Raw genomic sequence first — 15,459 nt, 5'->3', positions numbered from 1 at the left:
CCAGCCTGGGTGACTGCGAGACTCTGTTTCAGAAAGAAAAAAAAAAAAAACTTTGTCTCTTTTTTTTGAGATAGGGTCTCACTCTGTCACCTGGAGTGCAGTGGTACGACTTGGCTCATTGCAACCTCCACTTCTGGGGTTCAAGCAATTATCGTGCCTCAGCCTCCTGAGCAGCTGGGACTACAGGTGCATGGCACGACGTCCGGCTAATTTTTGTATTTTTAGTAGAGATGGGGTTTCGCCATGTTGGCCAGGCCGGTCTCAAACTCCTGGCCTCAAGTGATCCTCCCGCCTCAACCTCCCAAAGTGTTGGGATTACAGGCATGAGCCACCGCGCCCAGCCAGAACTTGGTCTTTTAAAGCTTTGCCAGAATGCTTACAGTGACTGTCCATTCTCCATCACACTTGTATGCTTACCTTTGTCCTCCACCCCTTACACGCTCTTACATGTATCAGAAGTACTATTCCTCTACACACTGGATTCTTGTATACTCTTAAAATATCTCACATATTCTACCAAGGAATGTAATCTTTATAATATAACTAAGAGAAAGGATTTTGCAACCATACAGATCAGTCTATGTGAACAAAATGTTCATGTCTATATACTTTAGTTTTCTCCTCTGCAGAACGACACTAATAGGGTTGTCATATATGATTACATTATTTATATAAAGCATTTATAATACATTTTAAAATGTTTTAAGCTCTCAATAAAAGTTGGCTAACTTTGTAACATACCTAAAAGAGTATTACACATAATTGCTATTTCATCATTTCAAGTTTTATTTCAGATTCGGGGATACATACGTGCGTTAGTTACATGGGAATGGTGCATGTTGCTGAGGGTCTGGGTGTGACTGGTCCCATCACCCACGTAGAGTGCACAGTACCCAATAGTTAAGTTTTTCAACCCTTGCTCCCTTCCCTCACCCCCTAGCAGTCCCCGTTGTCTACTGGGGACATCTTTATATCCATGAGTACACAATGTTTAGCTCTCGCATATAGGGTGTATTTTTTAAGGTACTAACAAGTGGAATTAGGCCTACCCTATTGCTTAGCTTGCCATGATTATTCAAATCCAAAGTTGACATAAATAGGACTTTAAGGCCGTGAACCAGGCTTGTTTAAGGAGTCACTCCTTCAAATTTAAGAAATGTTCCATTGTAATTTTTTAACACTAATAGGAAGTATGAATAGAAATCTGTACCTTTCTTGTGTTTTCAGCTAGAAACATTAATAATTTAGAAGTAGAAGGACATAGAATTCATTTGTTCAGTTGGTTGCACAGACTGAGACGGCACAACACATTACAACACTGTGAGAAAAAAAAATTTATTTTGTTCTAGTATTAAAAAAAATTCACTGTCAATAAAAGATAAATATCATTTCCATAATTTAGAGTACAACCAAAGTACACAGACCATAAGAAATTATATCCAAAATCTTGATAGCAGCTGCCCACTGAAATAATATTTAATAGAAACTTTCAGTTATAATGATCAGTAAAACGAAAAGGTTTGGCTTCTGACATATATAGGTGGTGCTGTAACTGTTTAGAACGCTTAGCTTCTAGTCGGAGCTGTCTAGTTCTCTCTCTGACAGCTTGTTGCTCTGCTATTTTTTCTATCCGTTTCCTTCTTAGCCATCTGTAGAAAGAGGCATGATCAGATTTGGTGAGTATCAATCTGAATACACTCTTCATGCTATATAGTTACTACTATAGACAAAATAAATAGACATTTCTTTACAATGAAATACTGTCACAACACAAATTTTTAACTATTAATTGAAAAATGTAGATTACACCCAAGGCTCATACAAGAAAAGATAGTTAGATTTGGGGTCAAATGTTTGAAATTATCTGTCTTACGATGAACTGCCAACTTAATTGGTTTTTTAATAATAAACACTATTTTATGTGTGCGGTAGGTCCTATTCTTTTTTTAGAAATAGGATTTCTTACTATTTGGTAGATTCCAAATAACTTACACTTTGTAACTAGCTGTATTCTAAAACATTACTTAGCTAGGTTAAGAATACTGTCATGCAGAAATGCTGCCTTACTCTTCTTATAGGTAAATTATAGAGCTTTTAAGTCCACAAAATAGTTCTTAAAGTGAAAAATAAGCCAAACATGAAAACATCAAAAGTAGGAAAGGAAAAGTCCACATTCTAACAAATTCAAGTCTTAAACCTTGTTTAAATAATAGCAAAAATAACTGCATATATACATATACCTGGTATATAAGTGTGTTTGTGGTATGTTTGTGTGTGTGTGTGTGTGTGTGTGTGTATGTGTATATATATATGCACATACATATACCTGGGGTTTTTTTTTTCAGAAATCTAAACAATAAGTGTATTAGAAAAAAAACTAAATATCATAGTCTGATGATATGTGGTTCTGAATTGGCTACTAGTTTAAGCAAATAAACTGTAACTCATTTATGGGTCTGTTGGGGAATAAATGGATATGAGTTGGATATTAGGTAATATTGTCAATGAAAAGCAGATTGCAGAATAACATATATAGTATGATCTCAGTATTTTGATATTGAAAATATATGTACAGAGAGATACTTAGTATGCACACTGGTGCTAACAGTCACAATTTCTGGGTGATGAAAAAGTAACTTGAAACTGCTCCATTTTTACAATGCACATTTACTGTTTCTGTTATAATAAAAGGGTATGTTAGAAAAAGAAAAAGGAGGCTGGGCATGGTGGCTCACGCCTGTAATCCCAGCACTTTGGGAGACCAAGGTGGGCGGATCACTTGAGGTCTGGAGTTTGAGACCAGCCTGAGCAACATGGTGAGACCCCATCTCTACTAAAAAAAATACAAAAATTAGCCAGGTGTGGTGGTGCACACCTGTGGTCCCAGCTACTCGGGAGGCTGAGGTGGGAGAACCACTTGAACCTGGGAGGGTGAGGTTGCACTGAGCTGAGATCGTGCCACTGCACTCCAGCCTGGGTGACAGGAAAAAAAAAAAAAAAGAAAGAAAGAAAAAGGAAGGAAGAGAAAAAGAAAAGAAGGAAAGAGCAAAAGAGACGAAAGAAGGAAATGAACTTCAAACAATTGGACTCAATATTCACATTTTGTCCCCCAACTCTCCCCACGCTTGCTAGCAAAAATATGAAGCCACATCTGTATTGTCAGAATTAGGCAATGCAGTATCTTACCCAAATAACTAAAAAAAAATCAGGTTTGCCTTAAATTACCAAAATATGTACCCAGATCTCCTTTGGTCTATACAGATTTTGCTCCTTAGTCCACCTTTCTTTTACTGGTAAATGCAACTTTTATTGGTTGCATTTATTGGTAAATACAGTGCATTTATTGGTTGCATTTACTGACAAATTCAGTTTTTCTGAGGGCTATGTAAGAGAAGCGTAACCAATCTTTGACCCATTTCTCACAGAAATAAACAAACAATAAATGATAAGGTATCAAAGGCTATCATACTGGTGCCATAAGAAATAATTTAAGTATTGAAAAGTATCTTGAAGAAAAATTGGTATGCATATATATAAAATACTCCATATATGTAATATATATAATGGAGTTAAAGAATTATACATTTGTAAAGGCATGAATTTAAAACTGAATAGGTACTTGCTGTAAGAGAAAACATTTTGAGGGTTTTTTTTTCAATCTTAATTTATCACATAACTTTTCAAATGACCATGAGGAAGGAGGAGGGGGGAAATGCCCTGCCTTTAACTTACTGTTTAAAGGCCCTTTCCCGGCCTTCTGTTCCTTTAAGGAAGAATAAGCATTCCTCTTGCTTTCTTAGTTCTTCTGTCTTTCTTTCTTTCATCTGCTCTTCGTGCTTTTTTTTAAGCCATAATCGAAAAGCTTGTTGTGGATCTCTGTTTTCCTGCTGATTAGAAAAATAAGCTTTACTTAGTTTAGATAAACAAGAACTACATTTTGAAGCCCTGCTTATAGGATCCTACAATATATTTCCTACTCTTCAATTTTTCATAATAATATCAGCCTCATTACCTGCATTCCTAGTATCCAAACCAAATACATCACGGTTAAGTTTTAAGAATATCTTTCAGAAGTTACTTAACTGCTAAGCCCATTTTTCAAAACTGTAGTTCCTATTGTAAAGGGTAGCCATAAGGATTTTCAGTCATAAGAATTTTCTTATAAAGATAACAGCCATGATAATTTTAACATAAGAAAAAGCTAGTAGGAGTGGCTTATTTCGTGCTCCCTCAAAGTTCATGATGAATATTATCTTCAGGGAATTTTCAAAAGTTGAAAGAGCTCTTATTTGGAGGAATAAAGAAGAAAAAGAGGACAGATTTGGTACTCTTTGCCCTTGGGAAAAGTGTGACCTCATGTGGATTCCTGGCTAGAATGCAAAAGGAAAAGATACATTCATTTAATACTTCCCCCAAATATAAGCTTTGTGATCGAGCTTATATCTTGCATTTCCCTCATCTGTTTCCTGTATCTTGCATTTTTCCCTTGTTTGTAACCCACATTGCCAAATATGCTTTAGTCTAATTTAGATTATTCAGGATCTTTGATGCACAACTGAACTTTGTGGAGAGGACCCCTGGATCTAAAGAATCATTGCCAAACACCTGGAAGTCTGGGAATTGCTAGAAATGACAGAAAAGTGTTCAATCAGGGGTTATAGATCAAAAGAGTCCAGATACAAAGTAACAGGAGGAATAAGTTCTGGTGTTCTATTACAGAGTAGAGTGACTACAGTTAACAATAATGTATATTTCAAAATAATGAGGAGAAGATTTTTGAATGTTCTCATCGTAAAGAAATGACAAGTGTTTGAGGTAATATGCTAATTACACAATGTGTACATGTATCAAAACATCACACTGTACTCCAAAATAAGTAAAATTATGTGTCAATTAAATACAATTTTAAAGTTAAAATATTTTTAAAGAGTCAAGGATTCAGGGAGCAACAGGATACATAGGTATCCCCATTCTTTTGTTCTTTCAACAGATATTCATACTATTTACTACATAATAGGCACTAAAGTACTGGGTTGCATTAATAAAATTAAGGTTCCCTCTCTCACACATTCTGTACTGTACAATACAGTAACCACAAGTCGTAAGTGGCTATTTAAATAAAATGTAAAATTCAGTTTCCCAGTAATACTAGCTACATTTCAAGTGCTTAACAGACACACATGGCTAGCAGGTACTCTAATGGACAGTGCAAATACAGAAAATTTCCATCATCCCAGAAAGTTCTATTGGACAATGTTCTGCACAGACAGGATAAAAATAAGTGACAGACTGATTGACTGATCTGATTCAAAAGAAAATATGGGAAGGAGAGTAATAAAGGCAGCAGTGGGGAGAAAGGATGGTATTTAAATAGAAAGTGAGGGAGGAAGTTATGGGATATCTGGAGAAAAGCAGTGGTAACAATAAGAGCAAAGGAGCTAAGAAGGGATTGTGTTTGGCATGATCAATAAATAGCAAAGAAGTCAAAGTGAAGCTGTAGCAAAGTAGCTGAAGAGTGGAAGATGAAGTCAGGGAAGTAGCAGGGATCAGGTAGGTAACATATAACCTTGCTGGCCATGGAACTTTGGATTTCATTTTGAGATGAGAAGCCATTGGGGGTTTCTAAGCATAAGTGACACAGTTTATTCACCACTTTAGAAATATCATTCCGGCTGCTATGTGGAAAACAGACTGAATGAGGGAGAGGCAAGGTAGAAGGGGGCTGGGTTTTTAGGCTTTTGTAACAGTCCAGCAACAGAAGAAAATAGTGGTTTAGATTAGGGTAGTGGGACTCTGTATATGCACTGAAGATAGAACCAACATAGTTTGCTCAAAAATTAAATGGATAGTTTTATGTCATGCTTTAAATGATTATTTTTAAAATGATTCCAGGTTTATTAGTATAATAAAAATTCAAGAAAATGTATTTTTAAAATTTAAGGTAAATTACAGCAGAACTATCATCAAAATGATAGACTGCATTGGTACGCAAAGATGTCACTGCATAAGATCATAGCAAAAAACTCTCAAAAGTGGAGGGAACCAAAATAAAAAATTAGAGGAAAATAAAAAATTATAAAGATAAAATATGAATTATACAAAAAATTAGTGATGGATTAAATTATCTGATTATAAAAAAAGGATAAATGACTGAATTGGAGACTTTTGCATCCATCCATGATGGAGTAATTGGTATCAGATTTACCCTTCTGCCCTAATTAGCCATAAAGCTAGACAAAATGTATACAGCAGCTTGATTACTGAGAGTAAGAAAAAACATGCTATAACCCCCATATTCACCCTGGCTCTGAACTTGGTGACACTTTCCAGACAATAGTATAGGAAGGAGGAGCCATAGCATCAAGCAGTCATTAGTCCCACTGGGCTTATGAAACAGAGATAGGAGTCTGGGGCTGCTGAGACAGCTGAATTTCCAGGGCAGGGTACTAGAAAGGAAGCAGTCATGTGGAGGGATGGTCCAAAAGTCTATGTAGGGGTTTCCCTTGGGCCTTGGCAAGGCCTGGGGTGCACATGTGTAGAGGGAGGCTCTGTAAGGTCTAACAGAGAATGGCCGCTGTTAATGAAAAAGATTACAAAGGTTGCATAGTTTTGGAGACATTGGAGTTCCAATCCAATTATAGTGGGAATACTTCATTGCTTACCTTGGTCAACCACTTACAACCCTAAAAAGGCCATGCTTTGGAAGTATGGATCACATCCTAGAGTAAGGACCATGCTCTAGGACTAAGGACAAAAACAAACTAAACCCATCCTAACAAAGCATAAAACAAAGTCTGACAGGATCAAGAGGATTCCTTACTAATTTAACTGCCTACCAGAAAAAATTCAATACCCTTTAAAGGAAAACAGTGTATTCTAGATTTCCTTACAACTTTTTTATTGGGTAAAGATCCACAGTCTACTAACCAATTTTTAAAAATCACTGGCTATCTAAAGAAACAAGAAAACGTGACCCATAATCCAGAGAAAGAGGCCTTCAATAGTAACAGATTGATCCTAACATGACATGGATATTGGCATTTAGATACAAACAGGTCTAATATTTAAGAAATGGAAAGATGAATATAAAACAGGTCTAATATGTAAGAAATGAAAAGGTGGATATAATGAATAAACAGAGAATCTCAGTAAAGAAACGGAAACTTAAAAAAATAAACTGATAGGAGGATCCAAGATGGCCGAATAGGAACAGCTCCACTCTACAGCTCCCAGCATAAGTGATGCAGAAACCGGGTGATTTCTGCATTTCTAACTGAAGTACTGGGTTCATCTCACTGGGGCTTGACAGACAGTGGGTGCAGCCCACAAAGCAGGGCAGGGCAATGCCTCACCCAAGAAGCTCAAGGGGTCGGGGAATTCCCTTTCCTAGCCAAGGGAAGCTATGACAGACGATACCTGGAAAATCGGGACACTCCCACCCTAATACTGCACTTTTCCAATGGTCTTAGCAAACGGCACACCAGGAGATTATATCCCACACCTGGCTGGGAGGGTCCCACACCCACGAAACCTCGCTCACTGCTAACACAGTAGTCTGAGATCAAACTGCAAGGCCGCAGCAAGGCTAGGGGAGGGATGTCTGCAATTGCTGAGGCTTGAATAGGTAAACAAAGGAGCCAGGAAGCTCGAACTGGGATGAGCCCACCACAGCTCAAGGAGGCCTGCCTGCCTCTGTAGACTCCACCTCTGGGGGCAGGGCATAGCTGAACAAAAGGCAGCAGAAACTTCTGCAGACTTAAATGTCCCTGTCTGACAGCTTTGAAGAGAGTAGTGGTTTTCCTAGCACGGAGTTTGAGATCTGAGAATGGAAAGACTGTCTCCTCAAGTGGGTCCCTGACACCCGAGTAGCCTAACTTGGAGACAGCTCCCAGTAGGGGCCAACTGACACGTCATACAGCTGGATGCCCCTCTGAGATGAAGCTTCCAGAGGAAGGATCAGGCAGCAACATTTGCCATTCTGCAATGTTTGCTGTTCTACAGCTTCCGCTGGTGATACCCAAGCAAACAGCGTCTGGAGTGAACCTCCAGCAAACTCCACTATACCTGCAGGTGAGGGTCCTGTTAGAAGGAAAACTAAAAAACTGAAAGAACATCCACACCAAAACCCCATCTGTACGTCACCATCATCAAAGACTAAAGGTAGATAAAACCACAAAGATGGGGAGAAACCAGAGCAGAAAAGCTGAAAATTCGAAAAATCAGAGTGCCTCTTCTCCTCCAAAGGAACGTGGCTCCTCCCCAGCAACGGAACAAAGTTGGATGGAGAATGACTTTGACGAGTTGAGAGAAGAGGCTTCAGACAATCGGTAATAACAAACTTCTGCAAGCTAAAGAAGGATGTTTGAAACCATCGCAAAGAAGCTAAAAACCTTGAAAAAAGATTAGAAGAATGGCTAACTAGGATAAACAGTTAGAGAAGACCTTAAATGACCTGATGGAGCTGAAAACCATGGCACAAAAACTATGTGACGCATGCACAAGCTTCAGTAGCCAATTTCATCCAGTAGTAGATAGGGTATCAGTGATTGAAGATCAAATGAATGAAATGAACCGAGAAGAGAAGTTTAGAGAAAAAAGAGTAAAACGAAACGAACAAAGCCTCCAAGAAATATGGGACTATGTGAAAAGACAAAATCTACGTCTAATTGGTATACCTGAAAGTGACGGGAGAATGGAACCAAGTTGGAAAACACTCTTCAGGATATTATTCAGGAGAATTTCCCCAACCTAGCAAGGCAGGCCAACATTCAAATTCAGGAAATACAGAGAATACCATAAAGATACTCCTCGAGAAGAGCAACTCCAAGACACATAATTGTCAGATTCACCAAACTTGAAATGAAGGAGAAAATGTTAAGGGCAGCCAGAGAGAAGGGTCGGGTTACCCACAAAGGGAAGCTCATCAGACTAACAGCAGATCTCTCGGGAGAAATACTACAAGCCAGAAGAGAGTGGGGGCCAATATTCAACATTCTTAAAGAAAAGAATTTTCAACTCAGAATTTCATATCCAGCCAAACTAAGCTTCATAAGTGAAGGAGAAATGAAATCCTTTACAGAAAAACAAATACTGAGAGATTTTGTCACTATCAGGCCTGCCTTACAAGAGCTCCTGAAGGAAGCACTAAACATGGAAAGGAACAACTGGTGCCAGCCACTGCAAAAACATGCCAATTGTAAAGACCATCAACGCTAGGAAGAAACTGCATCAACTAACAGGCAAAATAACCAGCTAGCATCATAATGACAGGATCAAATTCACACATAACAATATTAACCTTAAATGTAAATGGGCTGAATGCTCCAATTAAAAGACACAGACTGGCAATCGGATAAAGAATCAAGACCCATCAGTGTACTGTATTCAGGAGACCCATCTCATGTGCAGAGACACACATAGGCTCAAAATAAAGGGATGGAGGAAGATCTACCAAGCAAATGGAAAATAAAACAAAAAAGCAGGGGTTGCAATACTAGTCTCTGATAAGACAGACTTTAAACCAAAAATCAAAAAAGACAAAGAAGGGCATTACATAATGGTAAAGGGATCAATGCAACAAGAAGGGCTAACTATCCTAAATATATATGCACCCAATACACAAGCACCCAGATTCATAAAGCAAGCCTTTAGACACCTACAAAGAGACTTAGACTCCCAAACAATAATAATGGGAGACTTTAACACCCCACTGTCAACATTAGACAGATCAATGAGACAGAAAGTGAACAAGGATATCCAGGAATTGAACTCAGTCCTGCACCAAGTGGACCTAATAGACATCTACAGAACGCTCCACCACAAATCAACAGAATATACATTCTTCTCAGCACCACATAGCACTTATTCCAAAATTGACCACATAGTTGGAAGTAAAGCACTTCTCAGCAAATGTAAAAGAACAGAAATCACAACAAACTGTCTCTCAGGCTACAGTGCAATCAAACTAGAACTTAGGATTAAGAAACTCACTCAAAACAGCTCAACTACATGGAAACTGAACAACCTTCTCCTGAATGGGTAAATAACAAAATTAAGGGAAAAATAAGTAAGTTCTTTGAAACCAATAAGAACAAAGACACAGTGTACTAGATCTCTGGGACACAGCTAAAGCAGTGTTTAAAGGGAAATTTACAGCACTAAACGCCCACAGGAGAAAGCGGGAAATATCAAAATCAACATTTTAACGTCACAATTAAAAGAACTAGAGAAGCAAGAGCAAACACATTCAAAAGCTAGCAGAAGGCAAGAAATAATTAAGATCTGAGTAGAACTGAAGGAGTTAGAGATAAAAGAAGCCCTTCAAAAAAATCAATGAATCCAGAAGCTGGTTTTTTGAAAAGATCAACAAAATCGATAGATCACTAGCAAGACTAACAAAGAAGAAAAGAGAGAAGAATCAAATAGACACAAGAAAAAATGATAAAGGGGATATCACCACTGATCCCACAGAAATACAAACTACCATCAGAGAATACTACAAAAACCTCTACACAAATAAACTAGAAAATCTAGAAGAAATAGATAAATTCCTCGACACTTACACCCTCCCAAGACTAAACCAGGAAGAAGTTGAATCCCTGAATAGACCAATAACAGGCTCTGAAATTCAGGCAATAATTAATAGCCTACCAACCAAAAAAAGTGCAGGATGAGATGGATTCACAGCCGAATTCTACCAGAGGTACAAGGAGGAGCTGATACCATTCCTTCTGAAACTATTCAAATTATTAGAAAAAGAGGAATCCTCACTAACTCATTTGATGAGGCCAGCATCGTCCTGATACCAAAGCCTGGCAGAGACACAACAAAAAAAGAGAAGTTTAGACTAATATCCCTGATGAACATCGATGCAAAAATCCTCAATAAAATACTGGCAAACCAGATCCAGCAGCACATCAAAAAGCTTATCCACCATGATCAAGTTGGCTTCATCCCTGAAAGGCAAGGTTGGTTCAACATACACAAATCAATAAACGTAATCCATCATATAAACAGAATCAAAGATAAAAACCACAAGATTATCTCAACAGATGCAGAAAAGGCCTTTGACAAAATTCAACAGCCCGTCATGCTAAAAACTCTCCATAAACTAGGTATTGATGGGATGTATCTCAAAATAATAAGAGCTATTTATGACAAATCCACAGCCAATATCACACTAAATGGGCATAACTGGAAGCATTCCCACTGAAAACTGGCACAAGACAGGGATGCCCTCTCTCACCACTCCTATTCAACATAGTGTTGGAAGTTCTGTCCAGGGCAATCAGGCAGGAGAAAGAAAGAAAGGGTATTCAATTAGGAGAAGAGGAAGTCAAATTGTCCCTGTTTGCAGATGACATGATTGTATATTTAGAAAACCCCATTGTCTCAGCCCAAAATCTCCTTAAGCTGATAAGCAACTTCAGCAAAGTCTCAGGATACAAAATCAATGTGCTAAAATCACAAGCATTCCTATACACCAATAATAGACAAACAGAGAGCCAAATCGTGAGTGAACTCTCATTCACAATTGCTTCCAAGATGATAAAATGCCTAGGAATCCAACTTACAAGGGATGTGAAGGACCTCTTCAAGGAGAACTACAAACCACTGCCCAACGAACTAAAAGAGGACACAAACAAATGGAAGAACATTCCATGCTCATGGATAGGAAGAATCAATATCGTGAAAATGGCCATACTGCCCAAGGTAATTTATACATTCAATGCCATCCCCACCAAGCTACTAACGACTTTCTTCACAGAATTGGAAAAAACTACTTTGAAGTTCATATAGAACCAAAAAAGAGCCTGCATTGCAAAGACAATCCTAAGCAAAAAGAACAATGCTGGAGGCATCACACTACCTGACTTCAAACTATACTGGAAGGATACAGTAACCAAAACAGCATGGTACTGGTACCAAAACAGAGATGTAGACCAATGGAACAGAACAGAGCCCTCAGAAATAATACCACACATCTACAACCATCTGATCTTTGACAAACCTGACAAAAACAAGAAATGGGGGAAGGATTCCCTATTTAATAAATGGTGCTGGGAAAACTGGCTAGCCATAAGTAGAAAGCTGAAACTGGATCCCTTCCTTACACCTTATACAAAAATTAATTCAAGATGGATTAGAGACTTAAATGTTAGACCTAAAACCATAAAAACCCTAGAAGAAAACCTAGGCAATACCATTCAGGACATAGGCATGGGCAAGGTCTTCATGACTAAACCACCAAAAGCAATGGCAACAAAAGCCAAAATTGACAAATGGGATCTAATTAAACTAAAGAGCTTCTGCACAGCAAAAGAAACTACCATCAGAGTGGACAGGCAACCTACAGAAAGGAAGGAAATTTTTGCAATCTACTCATCTGACAAAGGGCTAACATCCAGAACCTACAAAGAACTCAAACAAATTTACAAGAAAAAAAACAACCCCATCAAAAAGTGGGCAAAGGCTATGAACAGACACTTCTCAAAAGAAGACATTTATGCAGCCCACAGACACATGAAAAAATGCTCATCATCACTGGCCATCAGAGAAATGCAAATCAAAACCACAATGAGATACCATCTCACACTAGTTAGAATGTTGATCATTAAAAAGTCAGGAAACAACAGGTGCTGGAGAGGATGTGGAGAAATAGGAATGCTTTTACATTGTTGGTGGGACTGTAAACTAGTTCAACCATTGTGGAAGACAGTGTGGCGATTCCTCAAGGATCTAGAACTAGAAATACCATGTGACCTAGCCATCCCATTACTGGGTATATACCAAAAGGATTATAAATCATGTTGCCATAAAGACACATGCACACATATGTTTATTGCGGCACTATTCACAATAGCAAAGACTTGGAACCAACCCAAATGTCCATCAGTGAGAGACTGCATTAAGAAAATGTGGCACATGTGTATATATTCCATATACCATGGAATACTATGCAGCCATAAAAAAGGATGAGTTCATGTCCTTTGTAGGGACATGGATGAAGCTGGAAACCATCATTCTGAGCAAACTATCACAAGGACAGAAAACCAAACACCACATGTTCTCACTCATAGGTGGGAATCGAACAATGAGAACACTTGGACACAGGGTGGGGAACATCACATACCGGGGCCTGTCATGGGGTGGAGAGATAGCATTAGGAGATATACCTAATGTAAAGGATGAGTTAACAGGTGCAGCACACCAACATGGCACATGTATACATATGTAACAAACCTGCACGTTGTGCACATGTACCCTAGAACTTAAAAGTATAATTAAAAAAAAGAAATCAAACAAACACACCACAAAAAAATTAAAAAAAAAAAAAAAAAAACGACAAACAAACACAAGCTAAATTCCCTGAATGGGCTTGACAGTGGAATGAACACTGCAGAAGTACTGATGCCTCAAGATGGATCAACAGAAATGATTTAAACTGAACAAAGGAAAAAAATTTTCAGTAAACAGAAGTTTAGTAACATGATATAACAGCACGTGTTAGAACATATGTAAAATTTGATTTTCAGAAGGAGAAGAGAAAAAAGATAAAGTAGGAAAAGAAAAATAAAGAATAAAGACCTTTGAAGAAAGAGTGGCTGAGAATTTCCCAAATCTGGTACAAAACATGAACATAAAGATCCAAGAAGCTCAGCAAAACCCAGGTTAGGTAAATTCAAAGAAAATCACACATGTCATAAACTTCTAAAAACCAAAGCCAGGAAAATTTTAAAGAAGCAAGAGGAAAAAAACTTATTATATACACAAGAACAATGATAAGAATAATAGCCGACCTCTGAATAGAAACAATGCACGTTGTAAAACAATTGAACATCACCTTTAAAATGCTGCAGGGGAAAAATACCTATCAGCCTCAAATTCTATATCCAGCAAAAGGAAAAAAAAATTCTTCAAAGGTGATATTCCACACATTCAGTATAAATATTATAATCAGAACAATGCTTTTAAAAAAGCATGCAGAGGCATACCTAAAAAGTATACAAGAAAATAAAAAGGACTGTTTTTTAAACACTTGATTAGAAAGCAGAAAAGGATGAGTAATTGAACAAATAGATAACAAATATCAAAATGACAGATCTAAAAACCATCAGATCAATAATTATAATTAAATACACGGGTGGCTGGCAAGACAGCCAAATGGGAACAGCTCCAGTCTGCAGCTCCCAGCGAGATCGACACAGAAGGCAGGTGATTCCTGTATTTCTAACTGAGGTACTCTGCTCATCTCACTGGGACTGGTTAGACAGTGGTGCAGCCCACAAAGAGTAAGCCAAGGCAGGGTGAAGCATCACCTTACCTGGGAAGTACTAAGGGGTCAGGGAACTCCCTCCCCTAGCCAAGGGAAACCGTGAGGGACTGTGCCATAAGGAACAGTGCAATATGGCCCAAATACCACGCTTTTCCCAGGGTCTTCACAACCAGGAGACCAGGAGATTCCCTGGAACGCCTATACCACCAGGGCCCTGAGCAGCCATTTGGGAAGACACCGAGCTAGCTGCAGGAGTTTTTCTTCATACTGGACTGCCAGTGACAGAGAACCATTCACTCCCCTGGAAATGGGGCTAAAGCCAGGGAGCCAAGTGGTCTAGCTCAGTGGATCTCACCCCGACAAAGCTCAGCAAGCTAAGATCCACTGGCTTGAAATTCTCACTGCTAGCACAGCAGTCTGAAGTCGACCTGGGATGCTTGAGCTTGGTGTGGGGAGGGGCGTCCACCATTATGGAAGCTTGAGTAGGCAGTTTTCCACTCACAGCCAGGAAGCTGGAACTGGGCAGAGCCCACCACAGTTTGGCAAAGCCAGACTGCCTCTCTAGATTACTCCTCTCTGGGCAGGGCATATATGAAAGAAAGGCAGCAGCCCCAGTCAGGGGCTTATAAATAAAAGTCCCATCACCCTGGGACAGAGCACCTGGGGGAAAGGGTGGCTGCAGGCACAGCTTCAGCAGACTTAAATGTCCCTGCGTGCCAGCTCTGAAGAGAGCAGCAGATTTCCCAGCACAGTGCTTGAGCTCTAAGGGACAGACTGCCTCCTCAAGTGGGTCCCTAACCCCCGTGCCTCCTGACTGGGAGACACCTCCCAGCAGGGGTCGAGAGATACCTCACACAGGAGAGCTCTGGCGGGTGCCCCTCTGGGACAAAGCTTCCAGAGGAAGGAACAGGAAGCAATCTTTACTGTTTTGCAGCCTCTGCTAGTGATACCCAAGCAAACAAGGTCTGGAGTGGACCTCCAGCAAACTCCAGCAGACCTGAAGCAGAGGGACCTGACTGTTAGAAGGAAAACTAACACAGAGAAAGGAATAGCATCAACATCAACAAAAAGGATATCCACATGAAAACCCCATCCAAAGATCACCAACATCAAAGACCAAAGGTAGATAAATCCATAAAGACAAGGAAAGCCCAGTGCAAAAAGGCTGAAAACTCCAAAAACCA

At 39.1% G+C, this 15,459-nt stretch overlaps 2 protein-coding genes across 5 annotated transcripts in view; one reads left to right on the top strand and one right to left on the bottom strand.

Moving 5' to 3' along the window:
* BLZF1 (basic leucine zipper nuclear factor 1) overlaps window positions 1–2,984 on the top strand; it is a 28,530-nt gene extending 25,546 nt beyond the window's left edge. The window contains exon 8 of the mRNA XM_025363360.1: window positions 2,346–2,984. The gene's annotated coding sequence lies outside the window, so the exon portion shown is untranslated. The remainder of the gene's footprint in view (window positions 1–2,345) is intronic.
* CCDC181 (coiled-coil domain containing 181) overlaps window positions 1,311–15,459 on the bottom strand; it is a 74,599-nt gene continuing 60,450 nt past the window's right edge. For 2 of the 4 annotated variants that reach the window (XM_025363327.1, XM_025363317.1), the window contains 2 exons: window positions 3,733–3,887; window positions 1,311–1,649 (listed from right to left, as the gene is read on the bottom strand). In XM_025363327.1, coding sequence (XP_025219112.1) covers window positions 1,490–1,649; window positions 3,733–3,887 — 315 coding nt within the window. In that variant the 3' untranslated portion in view covers window positions 1,311–1,489. The remainder of the gene's footprint in view (window positions 1,650–3,732; window positions 3,888–15,459) is intronic. The other 2 variants (XM_025363345.1, XM_025363338.1) reach the window with 1 other exon arrangement.

The sequence above is a fragment of the Theropithecus gelada genome, chromosome 1, assembly GCF_003255815.1.
Source record: "Theropithecus gelada isolate Dixy chromosome 1, Tgel_1.0, whole genome shotgun sequence".
NCBI lineage: Eukaryota > Metazoa > Chordata > Mammalia > Primates > Cercopithecidae > Theropithecus > Theropithecus gelada.
Note: the sequence above shows the minus strand (reverse complement) of the source record. Positions and strands in the feature narration are given on the sequence as shown.